Source organism: Drosophila santomea, chromosome X (genome assembly GCF_016746245.2).
Source record: "Drosophila santomea strain STO CAGO 1482 chromosome X, Prin_Dsan_1.1, whole genome shotgun sequence".
In the NCBI taxonomy this organism is placed as follows: Eukaryota; Metazoa; Arthropoda; class Insecta; order Diptera; family Drosophilidae; genus Drosophila; species Drosophila santomea.
The window spans coordinates 19,307,131-19,326,270 of record NC_053021.2 but is presented as its reverse complement, the minus strand read 5'-3'; the positions used below and the strand labels follow the sequence as shown (position 1 = coordinate 19,326,270).

Genomic DNA, 19,140 nt, shown 5'->3' with positions numbered 1-19,140 from the left:
GCCCCATTTGGGGTTATGGACTTTCGTAATAGGAATAAAGCACACCCAATTGATTTCCAAGATGTTTTCAACTCTATGGAAACGAATCGTTAACCATTCGACATTTCGTTTCGTTAAGTGATCTTTATGGATGGATTATGACCGATGGCCAGTTGTGTGCATATATTCCTCTTTAATTAGTGCCCCACACGCCCAGTTGAAATTCGTTGTGCCTTTCTCAAGTCAAGTCGGGGATCCCTTGGTGTCTGTCTCCCCTTTCATTATACAAAATCGTAGGGCAGTTAAGCCTCTCGTCTTTTCAATTAGAACTATTCAACTATACAACTACACAACCAGTGACGTCATGCATCCCCCCGATCTGCGATGGGGAAAGAAAAAAGAAAATAGTTCGACCCCTTTTACTTGGCCACATGTTAATTTCCCCAACAAACTTTGCTGTTTTTATTGCGTTTTGTGTCTGATTTTTTATAGTTTTGTAGGGGACAATGAGCATGTTGATCGGAAGTTCGTAACGAATGATATATATTACTAGTATAGATAGACATACACATATAGATTTTTGTTTAATTTAAAATATTTGCATCTATGCTGATCCCACTGTGGAGTTACCGTTGTTTTATCGCTGTATTTTTTTTGCTGCTGCTCGTTGTGTATCTTTTATTTTTATTTTTATCGTTCAGACTGCCAATGGCATACTATACACTTGCGTTCCACGAGGGCGCAACGTAAAAGTTGCTGAGCAGGTTTTTTCATCGTTTTTTCTTCGCTGTACAAAACGGCTTCTTTTTCATGCTTCTGTTTTTTTTTTTTGCTGCAGCGTTGCACTTTCATATTTTTGTGTGCAGTTCGTGTTATTGTTGTTGCTGTGTGTCTATTGTATGGTCAAGTTTTGCAACTACGAACCGTAAGATACAAATGGAGCAACATCGGTTAACATCCAACGGTGGCGGGAAACGGCAGCCCCAAAAGTAGTTTAGTTGCACCGTAGAAAATTAGATTAAATTAGATTAATAAATCATATCAGTTATGCTCCAAATACTACTCCAAATTGCAATAATGGTTCGACATTAGTTTAGGACAGTTTGTTGATTGGTAAAATGGGCACAGATGTAGAGCATTAAATTTGAATTTTTCACAGAATAGCCGCAAAGAATGCAAAACACTAAAGTACTAATTACTGGTATATTAATTGTATTTAATAATGGGAATCTCAACATTGGCTAATTTTCTGTAACATTTTTAGCAGTGCATTTTCAATTGATATCGAACTGCATTTCTGTGTGCATTTCTTAGCTGCCCCATATCATAAATACTTCAACGCCTCTAGTTTATGTTTTTTGTTTCTCGTTTTGCTTTTCTGGCGATATTTTTTAGCGGCGCCTTTCACCGAGCAAACCGACAGCATCTTTGGCTACCAAGCGAATTAAGTTTGGCGGGGTATCTGATAGATACAAATTGTGTAAGCGGCGAATTTCGTTTCCTTTTCCACTGCGTGAGGCAACCCATTAGTCACTACTGGGCCAGCATTTTTTTCACACAAAAATAAATAACATAAAACAAAAAAGTATCTCAGAGATAAATAAGAGTTCAATGTGTTATGAGCGCGCGATGGCTTTAGTGGGTTACAAAACAAGCGCACTATCGAAAATTTGTTTACTATTTGTACTGATAGATAAATAAAACTGTTTTGTTATAGTTTTAGATATGCTTCTTAGATTATAATTTTTTTATTCGATAGGTTATTCATCTACAAATTTATTTCTATACGTTCTGAACATATTTTCAATTATAAGCAAAATAACTTTTCGCCAGCTTATAACAACTTTAGTTTAAAGTTCACACAATAAAAACACATGGTCTTTAACTTAAAACGAATGACCGCTTTAAAATGCTTTCAATTCAATCAAAATTCAATCAATATAAATTTAAAGAGCATCAATACACAATTTATGTGGAGACATTACCTGCGTTACCAAGATCACCCACGAAAGTATCTTAGAGATACGTTTCTCATTTGCATTATAACGTTACACCGACCCATACACAATAAGATCGATCCGCCTACCAAATCGAATGCATCCCACATTTATCAGATACATATTTTAAACGACACCCCAAATGAAAATTCATTCATCTCAAAGATACTGGCTCTGTTTTTAGTTCACAAATCACACAAATTGCTCTTGGGCAAAAGTGTGAAATTTTCATTCAACCAAATCCCAGCGAACAAATTAAAAATTCATAAAAACCTCGAATGAAAAACGAAAATAAAATTTACAAAAATTTCCAAACACCAAACAAATTATAAAGAAATGAAGAAGGGGACATGGAGAAACATTGAAATAAACGGAACTTACATTTACATAATTTATAGACTCGTGTCGCAGGTTATATATATTTATTTAGATAACATTTCAAAGTTGTTTGTGTTCTTCTGTTTGTTTTTGTTTTTGTCGCTCGTATATACATATATATACCATTTTTTGTTGTTGTCGATTCTTGAGCTCTAAATGCCACAACGTCTGGCATTCCACATCGCATTTTGGGGGACACAACGTGGGCGTGGATTTCTTGTAGGTGGATTGCTAAGGCCTTGAGCACTATAAAGTTAGGGGGAGCATATATTATAGAGTGGAGTGGAATGGGGCTTATAGAGCGGCGGGATGCCAAGAAGAAAACCTCAATGACCAGCGAATGCTGTCGAAATCAATTTGGCTAATGTTGTCGCCATTGAGTGACGGGAAAACACATACACACGACCCCGTTCCGATTTTCACGCACTTTCCGCCGATTTCAGTTCGATACGGAATCACTGTAAAATATATTGGTTTCTCTGCAGAAATGTTTCTAGTTATTAAATTGTAATATTATGATCTTGTTTGGCTTTTAAAAAGTTTTTTGTTTCTTTTTCTTTTCGGGATCTTAAATATCAGTTAGAAATTATGAGACAATGTTTTGCACTACCTGAAATCATAAAATGAATGGTAATGAAGGCAATCAGAAATGTGAAGCTGCCATAAACTTGATTTAAGCAATCGAATAAATAAAGAGCGTTCTTGAGCAAATCCTGAAAAATTGAAATCCCGGAACGCACAAAGAAGCAACGATAACAAAAGTCAAACCATCAAAGAGCTCAAAATCGTTGAGCCTGGCACGCAGTAAACGCATTCATTGCAATGCGAAATCAATTACACTAAAACCATGGATGGGGAAATAGGGCTGTGGAAAGGAAAACCCCATTTCCCAACATTCCCCCTCCACCACCCTTTTCCCTTTGCCGATTTCCCAACCCCCGCTGTGGAAACACGTCGCGCACGTGCCGAGCGTACTGCCGATAATTTGTAGTAACAAGGCAGACAAAAAGCAACCACCGGGGCAAAGATCTCACCACCCCCCCAAAAAAAAAAACCAAAAAAAAAACCACATATACCCCAACCACCAGGGGATAGAATTGAAAAATTACTAAACACAAAAGCGCGAAACGTGGCCACCCAAAAGCAGAACAACAAAAAAAAAAGCGCCCACATATGGATGGGAAATAAATATAAAAAATAATAATTTCGACTTTTAAGTTAGGGAGCCCCAAAACGCAAAAATGAATGGAGTGGGCAAAGCTCCAAGTTTATTGCATTCCACTTACGGAATCCCCAGAGTTCGGAAGCACAGAACACAGAACACAGTTTCTGTTTCGTTTGTTGGGCAATAAGCGATAAGCACTCATTCATTATTCACTCACTCACTCATTCACTCGCATATGAATCACATTCATGGGATGGTTTTAATTGCATTCCGGTTGATAGATGCACTTAGAGTAGTGCTTAATAATTGCCTATGTATACATTTGCTTAGAATGTTGTATGTACAATGAAGTAGGTACGATTTGAAAGCAATTTATGCTTGACTCATAAAATGAAACAGAAATTGTGAGGGTTTTAAGTTGTCACATTTCTTATGAGATCAATTTCAAACTTTTCTGCTTCTCGTATAATATATGTCATACATTTTCAATGATTTTAAAGACACCAAATAAAAGCTGAATGGTAAATATTCAATCATTTTTTTTGAGACGGGTGCTTTATCGGTCCAAATACGTCGCCTTCTGGCCTTGAAATCAATCACCATCCACTATTCATACAATGGCCAAAACACTGGATGGCTGCTATCCATAAAAATAACTTGGCAAATTGCAAAGGCAAACAGCGCGCTCCATTGCACGCGACATTCATTCAATCGCGTCAATCTTCGCCTGGCAGCCAACCCAAAATCCAAAATGATCCGAATGATTCCAAGTTGGGTACCGTCGTGCCCTCCTCCTTATTAGAATGGAAATACGAAGAAAACTGCTCAACTAGCCCAAGTTTGGTTGACAATTTGTTGACAATTGCGTTTCACACTTTGCATAATAATCAGAAATGGCAACTGGGCAAAATAAAGTTTGCATAGTTCATAATAAAAAGCAATGTTTGCGAATGAAGCAGCCAGCCATATTCCCCACTCCCAAAACTCGAACTCGAAACCATTTGAAGGCGAGACAACTTATGGTAATATATTTACAAGGAAATTCATCCAGCGAAATGAATCAGAATCATTCGGGGGATCGCATTGGGAACACACAGAAATAACGTATGGCATATGTGTATCTTTCGCTAGCGAATTAAATGCTACAGTACACAAGCAATCAAATGTAATCGAATAGCTACGAATATGTCGAACACGATTGTCTCTATATATAATAATAATAATGTAAAGGTACTTCTATAATTGTTGTCATTGTTGGCTCGTCAAGTGATTCAGGTAATTGCGAAATGTTTATTTGTTTTTGTATTTCATGTGTATTCGTTGTCCAATGCATTCTGCATTCGAAATCCAACCAGAGCACGACTGAATCGGCGAAATCGTGAAAGTTCCAACAGTCACGGGGTGTATGGGGTGTATATGCGGAAAAGTGCAGGCAAAAATCACAAAGTACTACTACTGATGAGTTGTGGGGGAATTGGAATTTGGAATTTGGAGAGGTGCAGCCAAGGGAAACAGTGCCAGACATGGAGTGAAAAACATTGATGGCAATATTCCGAAGCACTTAGCATTCAAACAGCGATGTTCATAAAGCAAAATACGTGGGAAAAGTGGGTGTATGTTGTCGGCAAATCACAATTATTCATATTTAAAAAATACCATAGTGGCTGTGAATGTTTTCAAAATCGGTAACTTAAAGAAATCAAATATTTAGTACTATTTAATTCCATAAACGCAAAGAAGATCTTCTTCATTAAGCTCAAGCCACTTAATCACAAAACTGTTTCAAAGAAACCACAGATATTATATCTAGTCGTCTATATATATATCCTTGATTAATGATTCGTTTGATGATGAATCTTGCAAGAAATATTTAGAGACACGCAAAATCCGTTTCTGTTTGCCTCTTTGAGTGGGTCTTTCGCGATAAAACGGAAATTGCGACAAATCTTCAAGACTTTGACAATATTTAGTTAACCGAATGACGAAAGATTCAGAGACATGAGGGCCTATGTATATAACATACGATTCCACATATGTACATACTCCGTCCATGATGATGATGATGATGTTGATGATGTTGATGATGGTGTTGTGAACTGAGGCCGAACCACAAATAAATAAATTAAGAATTTACTCGACCACAACGACGAAAAACGAAACCCACTTTGGTTTTTGGTCGCTCTGATCTGGTTCGTCTCGTTCTCGTAAATGTTTCTGTGTTTCCTTTATTTTTATTTCGTTTTTCTTTTATTACTTTTGCGGGGGTTTCTTTCAATTTCGTTTGATGTCAAAACAAAGCCAGCAAATGTTTGTAATTGCTTATCTCCACAAACTGTTGTTTACACAAGCCAGCGTTCTAATGGCAGTTCATTCCCACAAATATGGGCCATTCCATCCAGCCAGCGGTCACCTTTTGTTTTTATTTTGTGCATTTTGTTCATTTGGCTTTTTTTCCCCCGAAAGAAAACCCCACTTATGCCAAGAAATGTTTAATAATTTTTTTTCAACATAATGTAATGGATACGTGCACACGGAAGTCGGCGCTGCAGGTCTACAAAAAAAAAGCGACAGACACTTGCGTTCTGGCACACGAATTATTGTTAAAAGTTCATGAAAACCATAAAAGTCTGCTTGTCAATCGGTCGAATGTCATATGCTCTTAATGGACATCCATTATTCTGGAGCTCCTGAAATTTATGAAAAAAAAACATTAGAGAAAATGTATGTATAGAGAAAGGTATTTTCTAAGAAAATGCAAATTGCATTTTTGAAGTTTATAGTTTTATAAATGCAAATTGCATTTTTGAAGTTCATAGTTTTATAAATCATATTAAAATCTTTGAAGAACTCCCAAGTTAAAGGACTCTAAGGGTATTGAAGATCCTTAATTTTGCGGCGTCAAGTCGTTTGACTAAACCTATCAATGCCCCAAGCTGGGCACTCAAAAATTGTCTCCGACTGCCATTTGGTTGGCAGGTGTTGCCCTTTTTTTTTGTTTTTAATTTTACTGCAGTTACATAATACCACCGCAGACTGCGAATGTGTTTGTCTTGGCATTTTTTATTGGTAATAACATTTTGAAAGCCACAACGTGGCCGGGTGGTATTAAAATACATGTTCTGAGTGGTTCATCGGATGTGCTATATGCATGATATCCGATATGACATTTATGGAGGCGGTGCTTCGCCTCGGGTATTTAATGTCGGAATCAATAAAAAACATTGACACATGTGGGCGAGTGGAGTAGTCTTCATTTATGAGTTGCATGTTGTTGGTAGCATCAATTTTCAATTTTCCATTTTGCCCCTGTCCTGTCAGTTTGATTTGGCATAGCATAGTATCTAAATTGAAGCGACTTTGCAGCAGGATGTCGCACGAAACAGCAGCAGTTGCAGGAGGAGCTGGAGCATTGGCAGGCTCATCGATAGTGTCCTGTGCGGAGAACGCCTCGAAGGTGGAGGTCATCGTGTACACCACCAAGTCGGATAAGACGCTCAAACAGAACATGAATGCCAAGGATGATACGCTGAGGAAGCGTACTTCCTTGATTATAGTGCCGCAGCAGGTGCACGACATCGAAGTGGAGGATGAGGACACCAAGAAGGTGGACCAGACAAAGGCCAGGGAGAATCCGAATCGCAACTCGACGGCCAGCATGGATAGCTGTGTCTCCAATACCACCAGTCAGAGCAATCAGTCCTCCTCCTCCTCGACGACCAGCAGTAGTGGCAGTAGCAGTGGCTCCGAGGATGCCCATGCCGCCTATCAGGACTTGCAGAATGGCAATGCTGGCCAGGATATGCACTCACCAGCACCATCACCATCCCCATCGGTGACCAGATGCCATTCATCCAGCTCGACATCCTCCGTGTCGGAGTCCACCTCATGCTCCAGTTCAGCGGATTACTCATTAAGGGAGCAGCTCAAGAATTTCGCCAATAGAAATTCCGAGGGCGCCAACACCGTGGATCCCGCTGCTCGTCTGATCAAGGGCATGAGTCTTCCGGTGGGCGATCAGTCGGTCCAGTCGGTGGCTACTGTGCTCCACTGCGATTCCCTACTCAGTCCGCAGGAGGTTCCCCTGGGACGACGCTACGCCGAGGTGGCGCAGTTCAAAGGTCATCCAAAAGCAAGGTGAGTGAAGTGATGCCATTTGAGTGATTCCACTGAAGTCTTCTTTCGGGTAAAAAATGAACATAAATACATAAATTCTTCTTACTTTTTCAACTTCTATATCGTTTTGTAAATTTTCAACTAATTTAGCGGTTTCAAACTCTATTGATTTTCATATCCACTTCCTGTTTAATGCCTGTAACCCAACCCAATCATATTATGCATGCAATATCGCTTGGGGTGCAACAAAAAGTGACCTAGTCTCCGGCCTCAACTCCTCCGGCACTCACTTTGATGACATCCTCCAGGTTATCTTACCACACACACTTGCCAGTCGGTGCTCGACTAGTGCATCATTGGAATGACTGCATTGTGCGGCGAGTGCTCAACTAAACGATGTCAACTGGCTGCTCGAGAGTCGAGTGCCAAGCCACGACATCCCACAGGCATCCCATCGAGCTGACAGGGAGTTGTCTCCCCAAACCCAAAACCCAAAACCCAAACCCACACTGAATCCCACACCGAATCCCACACTGAATCCCATGCCACATCTAGCTGCACATGCATAATACACAACTTAATTAGTATTACTACTTTATGGCACTCTCGACGATGCTTGCCCCTTTTTGCCCCGCAACTCCCATCTTTCTATGGGCTTCATTCAACTTGTAGGGAGCTTAAGACTGGGTAAAAATCTAATAATGGAACATTCCACACACGCACTGCCATTGCCACATTACCATATCAAAAACGGTTGAGTTTTCCGAGTTGCCTTTGGGGCACAGACAGGGGGGTTAAACTTCTTGCCTCCTTGCCCACAACATCTTTTCGGTTTCTGTTTTGGCTAGATCACAAATGCAGTGCAGCTACACTGGGAGGAAAATATGCTACAAAGCAGTTGGAATGTGCTAATCCATTAGCCATAAAACAAAGCAAATAGTAATGTTATGTACCATATTTTATGGTTACTTTATATTTCGATCAACTTAACATAGAAGATTTTTAAAGCATAAACAATACTGATGTGGCATAAGTTAAAACTTACATGTAAAGTTCGAAGTGCACATATGAACTTTGAACGTTGTGAACTCTTGTGCACTTCCATCCATCTTCTCCAGCTCGATGTGCCAGCTGCCAAGTGAGGAGGACGCAGTCGAGTACTCCGGGGCAACCATCGACAACTATGTTGAACTTTTTGAAAGCTGTCACAACTAATTTGCATTTCCCCATCCTCTCATCTGCGAGATATCCTTTGCTCCTGACCAACTCGAATCCAATCCAATCCAATCCAACCGCATCCAGCTGAAGCTAGACCCGCATTCTGCGATACAAAACCCCATATATCCTGCACCTCTGCATCTCTTTACATGTAACATACATACATATGCTTACTTTTTGTTTTATTTTCCACACTTTGATTTCATCTGGGCTCCGGAGCACAAAGAGTAAATATTCATGGGGAGCCCATGGATGAGGAAAAACTTTTGACAATTTTCGGGCCAACTGTGATTGCACTGGGTGATGAGCTGAAAAAAAGGGCAGCTCTACGGATTGCAGTACTTCCGATTGAGGGAATATTGCGAGCCAAACTTTTCACATTTCTACAGGCCAATAATTGAGTTAGCTCTGGCACTTTCTACTCCTGATTGTGAATAAGGAATGGAGATGAAAGCGACATTTTTCAAATACTTGCAGTTCTATAAACTGTCTAGCTGAGCTACAAAAGTCTTGTCATTCAATGGACATCTAACCCAAATGATAAGATAGATAATAACTTGTACTACAGTTTTTCACTTCATGTTGGCCTTGGAAACTACTGGCTCCCCAATCAAGTTGTTTACATTTGTTTTATGGCAAAGTTGACCTCCTGCGCGCAGAATGGCCAAACTCTCAAGGTTTTGTTTTGGCCACAGGACACCTCAACCTCAACCTCGACCGTTTACATAGTCGCCACTTAATCTTAATTGCCATGAGTGGGCGCTATTCCAATTCCATGGGTTTCTCTATGGTCTACCGACCGATTGCCTACTTTCGATTCTCCTGCCCGGCTGTCATTTTCTGGTTTTGTTTATCGCTCGCCGTTGTTTGTTTTGTAAATCCCCATAAATTTCAGCGTGTTTTCCTTTACGGCTTGGCGTGTCCTTGAGCCTGCCCCAAGTTTTCCACCGCCCAAGCCGCCTAATTCTTTAAGAGTGTTTTATTATCCACCCAACCAACTAACCAACCAACCAGCGAAGTCGGTAGAAAGGTTGACAGCCTGTTTGTTCCGTGTTAATTTGACATGATTATGTCAGAGTGTTTTACAACTTTTCATATGTAGTCGACGGCATTTCTGCTTGCCATCTCCTTCTTGTTTATGACAAGAGGTCCTTTTGTGTGTGTGGGGCGCTGATCCATCAACAGCCAGGCTGTCCTGTGGTTGCGAAGTCCTTGAAGTTGAAGGCGGAAGCACATGCTGGCTCTCAATTTGTTTTCTGTTTTTTTTTCCTCTTTCTGTTTCGCTTTCTTTAGCCATTTCTCTAGCCATTCATTAATAACATTTGTGCCCTATCGTAGAAATATTGTTAAAATGGCGTAAAATTGCCCGCTTTGAGGCGTCATGACGATGCGAGTCCTGCGTCCTTCGTCCTTGTCGTGAACTTAGCCACTTTGGCGACGGCATTGGAGGAAGCGAAAAAAAATGTGTCGCAAATTAACCTTTTGACAGCTGACTGAGGGTAGACCGTTGACAAATGGGTTTGAACATAGTAGAATGGTTTTTTTTTTCACTTGCCAGGACCTTAAGACACCCCAAAATCGAAGGATGGAAGTCCACTTGACTAAAGTTGGCACTTTTGGAAGCGCTTTGTCTTTCAATTTGTTATAAGCAAATTCAATAATATATTCATAACAATAATATACAATTAATTTTTCAATTTCTTACGCATAAGAATCATAAATCCTTGCTATATCAGTTCTACCAGACTATCAGTACTAATTAAGCATTCTTGATTTTTATTTGCAGAACAAGTGAACCTATTCCCTCTGGCGTGGCCACGCCCTCTTCTCTGGATGCCGCCTCTGTGGATGGCGGTAAAAGCCATGCGGGCAACAATAACCACATAAACAACAATCACAATGGCCAACAGTCACAAAAATCTCAGCAACAGGCGGGTCTCGCCGCCAAACTAAATGTCCTGGCCCAGTCTAATCTCAACAACAATAACACGAGCAGTCAGCCAGGATCCATGACATCGGCCTCAAATCGAACGGCCCTGGACTCGAATCAGAATCAGAAGCAAAGTCCCAATGCAGCAGACAGTCGACGGAGCAGCAGCGTGGATCCGGATGCGGATGTGGATGACGTCGTGGACGCGGCCCATGGTGGCGCCTTCGAGGATGACATGCAAGCCCTGCTGCCCAAGTGCTCGCGTCGCTCCCGGGATGAGCTCAGTCAGGTGAGAGCTTTTATCTGATATCTCTTATTGCTATTAATATAAAGAATAATGCATATGAAGGAAAAATTTCCAAAGGACAATGAAATTCCCTCAAAGGAAATCCGAAGCCAACAAGTCATCTCATTTTATATCCAGCATATTTAATGCAGACTCCTGGGGCTTCCAACTCGAGTTGCTCATGTCATTTGCCAACGTTCATTGAGCAGTTTACTCAGTTTGCAATCCCTTGGAGAACCAACGGAAATTTGTCGCCTCCATTCGGTGGACTTGCCCCACATGTGTGTGGCAGCCAAGTGGCAATTACCACTGTGCCAGGCTTTCATTCATAATTTGCTACGTGTTGCCCATGTTGCTGATGGGCGGCAACAACGGAAATGAGTCTCTCGTCCTTACAATAGTAATGATAATTTTGTGTCGGCATCCATAAAATGATGAAATCAAATGACTTTCGCATCGGTATATAAATATAAAAATTACAATACACGTCGCTTTTCGCACTCCGCTCTATGAGATTTTTTCTTTTGCCGCCATTTCCATTTTCCCATTTCCCCCCATTGCATTTTCCTCATTATTGTGAGCTGGTCGTGCGTGCTTTTCCCTGGGATTTCTTCATTAATAACTGAGAAGAATGCTTTGTGTTGTGTGTATGCCCGCAGTCTCGTCCTGTCTGCCAAATGGGAAATGGTTTGTAATTTCCTTTTGCCAAGGCTGTGGGCGTTGCCGTGGGGCAGAAAAGAGTTTGACAAGTCAATTTGTTAGTTAATTTGATATGCGTTGCTATGCCACATCAATTCTGAAAGCATTTTCGAATGCCAGAAAGTCAGTCATGCCATCTAATTGCATAATAATTTACGAACTAACATACGTACATACAAAAGGGTCACTCGTTGCCAAAATTCGATTTTGCATAGCTCTTCTGCAGGGGCAACTCCCAAAATTAGGCAATAAAATCGCTGGCAACTGAATCCAGAATCTACCAAAGGGGGCGTGGCAGCCACAAACTCGTCTGGGGCGTGGCACTATCAGCAGACATGTGTGTGTGTGCACTCACATTTTAATTTGTGGCCTGCACATCCTGTTGCACTTGCAGACTGCCCATGCAACACTGAACAAAAAGTATACATTTCCTCTTACACACAAGTGCCGAAGTTAAATCGTTAAGGATGTGTTCGTTTTCTTTGGTGTATCCTTACTTGCTCCTCTGGTTGGTAGAATCCTCCTTTTTGTCCAGCAGCTGGGCACGAAATATTGATTCCTTGGCCAGACAGACAGACGGGCCTTCCGAACAGCTGAGGCCGTCGACAAGCGACCATTTTAGTTGCCGATTCGATTCTACTGCTCCTTTTTGGCCATTTATGAATATTCAATAAAAACAACAGCAAGCCAAACAGCAACGATGGCGATAAAAGTGTCTGCCCCGGTTGCAAAGTGGTTGTCCTTGTGTCCGCTGGCCAATATTTTCCGGTGCAGGATTGTTGCCTCAACCGCAGAGCGATGCAAAAAACACATTCAACACATGGATGGATGGATGGATGGATGGGAAGGCTGGTCGAAGGATATTCGCCAGGACCTGCCACGCTTGTCTGGTCTGGCGTACACAAGTTGTTATCGCCAGGCGCCGATCAAATGTACGTGTAAGTTTGAGTTTGAGTTTGAGTTCGAGTTGTGGGGGCCAAACGGGCTGAGTTCGAGTCTGAAACTGTGTGGAACTTTATTACTTTCATTATGCTTTATCCCTGCCGGCGGTGACCACCACCAAGGGTTCCTCCCTTGGCCATAAACAACTTTGGCTCTAATCTCCTGGCTGCCGGCCATGTCGAGTGGACATCGTCCGTCCCCCAACACTCCGAATCCCCATCCTTTTTTTTTTTGGGGCCATCTGTTTGCTCAGGTGCACAGGTTTGCTAATTGCAGCGGTATTAGAGAAGCTTTGTCAGCGGCTTAAAGCATCCGACTCCCAAACCACAGGCCTCTTTTTTCTTCCTTGAAAAGGATGTTCTACCGGGGCTTTTCTTGTTGTGTGATGCCCTTAGAAAAGGTACTTTGACATTATTTAATAAAAAATGCAGTAACTTTTGTTACGCTGCAAAGATAGTTTAAAAACCTTGCAAATAGACATCACTAGCTGGAAATAAAATATTCATTTGTGCATCACATTTGGAATGGTAATATTCCTTTAGAGCATAGGGTATTCCAAGGGAAGGTTCCATTTTTAGTTCGCCTCTTGCGGCGCTTGTCAGGCGAGAGATGTTTGCTGATATTGTCAGGTGGGCAGGACGTAAAAGGACGAAAAGGACGAGTGCCACGGGCGACAGAGGACCGCAGCAATCTGGCTCGAAGGGATGGCCGGCCTGCCAACTCAGCTGCGTCCTGTCAAAGCCAATGAGGCGTCTGTATGGAGCATGTCCTGCGGTCACCCGAGCTCCACTTTGATCCCCAAACTCAGCAGCTTGTGGCCTTGTTTAAAGTCCATCTAATGAAGTGTATGTGCTTAAATTTCGTTGTTCATTTGCGTTAGTTTTTGGTGTCGAAAGTGGTAAAAACTAAGGGACTTGCCTCCATTTCGCCCCACTCGCCATATCTCGTTTCAATTTTGTCGCTGCTGGACGCATCTTCTTTGGTGTGTGCCTAATGGCTTTGACTTTTTGACAGCATCCAATCCTCCCCAGACTTTTACCCCTCCAAAGACTTGGCTTGGCTGGCTTTTACTCCGCAGACTGGCCATTTGTACGTCTCGTCTTCGCTTTTGGCCATCGGCCATTTAATGGCGTATTTTATGTGTTGGCTTATTACTTGAGCTGAATGTTTATTGCATTTCCCATTTCAACCATTTCAACCATTTTGACCATTTCAACCATTTTCGTCCATTTGGTATTTAGAATTCGGAAGCTTACACTTCAGCGCTGCCGGCAATTTGCACATTTTCCCAGCCGGCCTGTTTGTTAATTATGCAGACTCTTACTGGTTTGCATTTTGCAATTTGTGCAGTGCTGCCGAATTTCCCCTTTGTTAATTATGCATTCATGGTGCGACAGTCTACAAATAGATTTCAACTCGAAGGGATTCTTTTTCTAGCTCATTAAGGAAAAGGAGTGTTCCTTTCGATAACAAAATTTTTTCACAGCCTTAAAATAATAAAAAAACGTAGATACGCGTTTATAAAATGCATTGTTGGTAAGGAATTGATTATATACTAAATACTTAAGTAGTATAATGGCATACTAGCGTATAGTTCCAAACCCATGAGTATCTCTACGCATCTTTAAATCTCTTTATGGATATATGTTCGTGTATATTTTCGGAGTGGACTCTAACTAAACATGTGACCTGTGAGGAGGTTGCACACCAGACACATACGTATGCACGTATGTATGAACTTATGTACGCATGAATGTATGTACATACATACGAGTATATGTACATCAGTCAGTCTGTGTGATGTCTAGCTGCTGTTGTTCCCATTGCGGTTATCCCCACCATTTTTCGGGATCCGGCATCCTGCTGCTGTTGGCTGCCATTAAATGTAATTCTCTGCGGTTTTTATGGTTTTTTAAAACATTCAACAACATTTTACGTGGCTGCTATTTATCTTTTATTTCCACGGCTGCTGCACTTGCGGCTCTTGCCCTCTCACTCACCCGCACTGCCTTTGTCTCTTTCTCCCGATGGGTGAACTATCCCATCATGTGCTGCTGTGCACGTTTTATGTTGCCGTGTTGTGTTGCTAGTTGTCAGTTGCTACACTGAGAGAATAGGTCCATGCAAAAGAGAAAGAAGAGTAAATAAGTAAAATCTTTAGATCTTGGTGTTTAAGTAGGATATCAAGCTATTAATTGAATAGTTTTTGATACAAGCGATGAGCTCTCCACTTTGGCAGGCAGTTTTTCTCGCTGTGCACTGGCTCCTGCGCTGCGCCAGGCAATAATTCAGTCTCGAGTGCAATTTGCCGCACGAGACAGAAACAGGAACAGCGGGTGTGATAGAGACGGCACCATTGAGACACGTGCACGGCAGCTTATCGCTCTCACCTTTTGTCAAACTATTAGTTGAAAGGGGATTTTTATCCTTGCTGTTCTCTTTTCTCTTTTTTTTTTGGTTTGAAACGCCACCGTGCACAGTGGGACTGTTAATCAGCTTTGTGCGAACAATGGCTGGAAAAATCACTCAGTCGTTCTATATGATTTTTATGAAATTAATTTCACGCTGCGACCTGCAATTCCGATAAGAGCAGCTTTATGCGGGGATTTCGCACTCACACTTCACAAAATCCCTCACATGTGTATCATTATCTTGATCGGACGGCCGAGCAGCCGGCAAAAGGAAAAGTGAATGGGGGTGTGAAGGCATTTCGAATTAACCCCAGGCCAATTGCCCAACCTCCAAATAAGATAACCCTATGTAGGAATTTATTATTATATATAAACCCTAAAACTTTAAAGGCATAACAAAATTTAATTAACTATTTTGAACAACAAATTATCACTTATACCATTAAAATTAAACTCTTACTCTTACAAGAGACTAATTAAAAATATTTAAATTAGGTTTCTCAAGGGCATAACTCATTTTATTAATTCATTTTGCGTTGCACGTTTAAAATTTGAAGTGTGAATTTTCCGAGGCGAGTCCTTAAACTTCTTTCAACTCCATTGCCTGATTTCATTTCCGCCCGTCTGCAATGCAACTTCCGTTCTTGCAGTTTTCTTATTTCTATTTTTTCCTTTCGTTTTGTAGATCCCCTTCATTTGTCGCATTTTAACAATTTTCATTGCCCGTTTTTGGGCGGCGTAAAATAAATAGTTTTCCCCATTGCCCCTTTTTTCATTTTTATTTTACTTGACTCTCTGCTGCTGGTTGTTGTGTGTAATTTATTAAATGGCAAACCCCCTTGTAAAGTTGCACAGCGCATTGTGGCAATGGCTGGGAATTTTTATATTGCCATCGACTTTGGGCCAAAAGTATTTCACCAATATTGGCAGGATAAAGATACAGGACCAAAATCCCGACCAAGCCTCAGACGCAGACAATTGTTTGCCAATATTTTAGCCCAAATTTGGCAGGAGTGCGGGGAAGGTGAGAGAGCAGAGCGGAGTTATCCAGGATCCAGGACCTGAGAATGATGTGCGTTCTCGACATCTGCCAGAACGGAACCCAGTATACTTTCTTCGTCTGTCGTCGCAGTCTGGCTCATTCCCCACTTTCCATTCCCCACTTTTCCATTTTCCACTGCCAACTCTCAACTTCCGCTTCTTTCGCATGACCGTGAAAGTGTTGGCCCTGGCACAAAAGTCGGCCCGACTTTTGGCCCGACTTGGTCCGCTCAGTTTGCTTGGCTTGGCCATTGTTGCATTGTCAGTTACACTCGCACATATAGTATTCCAAAGAAGCCACATATATGTATGTATATACTCGTACATATAAAGAATGGGCTTAAAGTCGCGACTGTTTGCCCAGCATAACGAGATCCCTCCTTTAGGAAGCCAAAATCAAACAAGCCCATACAGAACAGAAGCTCAGTGGCACAGGAACAAATCTGAAAAGGCACTGCGAGAAATGTATTAAAATAATGCATTCAAAAATTTTATATGCTAACTATAATTTAGCTAATTGCAATGCATCTACTCGTAATAGCCATAACTTTACATACTGTTTGCATTGGATTTTTCTCTATCTCTTTAATGGCTTTCCTATTATTTTAGTATTCGATGCGTAAATCAGAGTGTATTTCGACGAAAAAGGAAAGTCCTCAGTCTGGGGACTATGAGGATTGGCGGCATCAACCCTCGTCTTAGATTTCCATCCATCCACACTCACATCCACATCCACATCCACATCCACTTTTCGCCACTCAAAAATGCAGCCGGGCTACTCAGAAGTCGATTCTGGGCACGGTTATGGTTTTTTATTCGGGGTTGCTGCAAGGAATCCCCTCCAGCTTCATTCAACATAAAGCTATTAGATATCCTTGCAAGTCCATGCCTGTGTATCTGTATGTGTGTGTGTGCTGCTTTTTTTTTTATGTGTTTTGGTAATTCTGTAAACAAATGAGTGGGATCTGGGCAGATAGCTATAATATTCGAACTGGGGGAAGCTCTAGGCTAACTTAATAAGTATCGCATTAAAGCGAAGGAATGGGAACTTGGTTGTTTGATAGAGGAGATGGCTGTGTTTATCCTTGATGCGTTCAATTTACGTTGTCCCATGGTTGGATAGGAAATGTTTTTATGGCTTCATTCCCATTATTGGTCATTCATTTCATTCCAATATGGTATTACTATTGGCAAGATCTTTTGTCTTAAATAAAAACAAAAATTGGTTTACTGTTGCTCTTAAACTGTTTGTCTGTTTGTCCGCACAGCGGCACTTTAATAGTCTCGCATTTTAATGAACATAATTAGGTATCTAAAGTCGGGTTGCATTTGTCGTCCCAACCATTAAGCCCCTTCTGCTCCTTAATTCGACCACTTTGGAAATAGTTTGGGCTGCCGGGCGAGCGAATAAAAGGCAAACCGAAAAAAGAACCCCTTTGCTGACGTAATAAGCAATACTTAAGACCTAATGCAGGGTATAAAATATGCGCAGCATTCGCAGTCACCACGCTCCGCCTTCGCATCGAGTAGCCAGGATATTCAGGGATACCCAAGACCAACCAGGACCGCCAGGACACCCGGGACACAAGGGTTGCCCGAGCGAAGTCGTCCTTTTTGCGCCAAACTCCTTTTCGCCAGCCGCTGAAAACGGTCGCCTGCAGTGCGCGTTTTTCTGTTGCCGCTGCTGTGATTTTTGATTTAAGCATAATTCTGCAACAATTTTGCCGGGTTCTTTGGTGGCGTGAGGGGGCTGCCCGCTGTGAGCTCTGAAAAATTTCAAACATTTCTTCAAGGGATTTGCGCAATTTTCCATCTTTTTTTTTTTGCTGCCATCATCTGTCTGCTGGGGCTTTCCTTTTTTTTTTGAGTTCCCCCCCTGTATATTACTCGCATTTAAATGGTTGGCAAATAAACAGACGAACATTTTGCATTTCCATTTCATTGCGTTTGTCTTAAGACCCCTGTCTGAATGTCCGTGGCAGCTTCTTTGGTTTGCTTTTTATTTCCTGCTGCCATTGTCAACTCGGCGTATGATTAATGCGTCAAAGGAAGGCACTGCACTGAGCAACGTGAAATGACACCCTGAAACTTGATCTCTTCACTTCCACCCAAAACCCAAACCCAAACCCATTCCATCACGCCCACGGCCAACCCGTTTAATAAATGACATCAAAAATTAAAATTCACCGCCGGAGCGTTATTCAAATTCAAATTTACTTAAGCAATAGCGTGAGATATGCATCTCTGGTTGATGTATTTGAGAAAAGGTGAGCCAGCCAACCTAATTTGACACTTGCCACCACTTTAGCATCTATAAGGACCGAAAAAAAAAAAATCAAATAAATAAAAGGTTTACCATCTGAGGAAAAGCAGGAAAAGGCAACACGGATCCATGGCGTTGTTAGTGGTAACGAGTCAAGTTTAAAGGGGTGACAACCACTAGACTTCATTTTTTCAAAAGCCAAAAGCAAACGCTTCGATGGTTTCGTTCTCTAATGAAGGGATTATTAAGCATTTTAAATTAAACGGGTACAGCCGTGCGAAATCAGGGTATTTTAAAGGAATTTCTAATTATGTAATGGTTAAGGGGAAATATACATTTAACTATAGCCAATCATTTTTTTTACATTTTAATTTAATTAGTTTTTAGGTAAATTTGTATGCTGAAATTGTGGAAATATTTTACTCGTTGCAAGGCATGCAACCCTCTTTTCTTCGTTCAACTAATTTTCAAATGCATAAGCATAAGCTGTGGCATCATTTTTGGCATCGCTGGCTGTTGGCAAACATCATCATCTGTGACAGGGAGGGATGACACACACGCCCACACACCCACACACACCCGCACACACACACTGCTATACTTGGCGTAAAAACCCCCAAATAACCTCCGCCTACTGCTGAAAAGTATGCTACAGCGCAGAAATAAAGAGATGGGAAACTTCAAAGCCAGCCCTTGGCAATTTTCAATTAAAAACGCC

At 41.4% G+C, this 19,140-nt stretch overlaps 1 protein-coding gene across 5 annotated transcripts in view; it reads left to right on the top strand.

Annotated features, from left to right (window-relative positions):
• Positions 1-19,140, top strand: part of LOC120457382 (protein sprint) — a 90,224-nt gene that overhangs the window by 49,250 nt on the left and 21,834 nt on the right. For 3 of the 5 annotated variants that reach the window (XM_039644925.2, XM_039644926.1, XM_039644928.1), the window contains 2 exons: positions 6,883-7,653; positions 10,637-11,069. In XM_039644925.2, the coding sequence (XP_039500859.1) occupies positions 6,883-7,653; positions 10,637-11,069 (1,204 nt within the window). The remainder of the gene's footprint in view (positions 1-6,882; positions 7,654-10,636; positions 11,070-19,140) is intronic. The other 2 variants (XM_039644927.2, XM_039644929.2) reach the window with 1 other exon arrangement.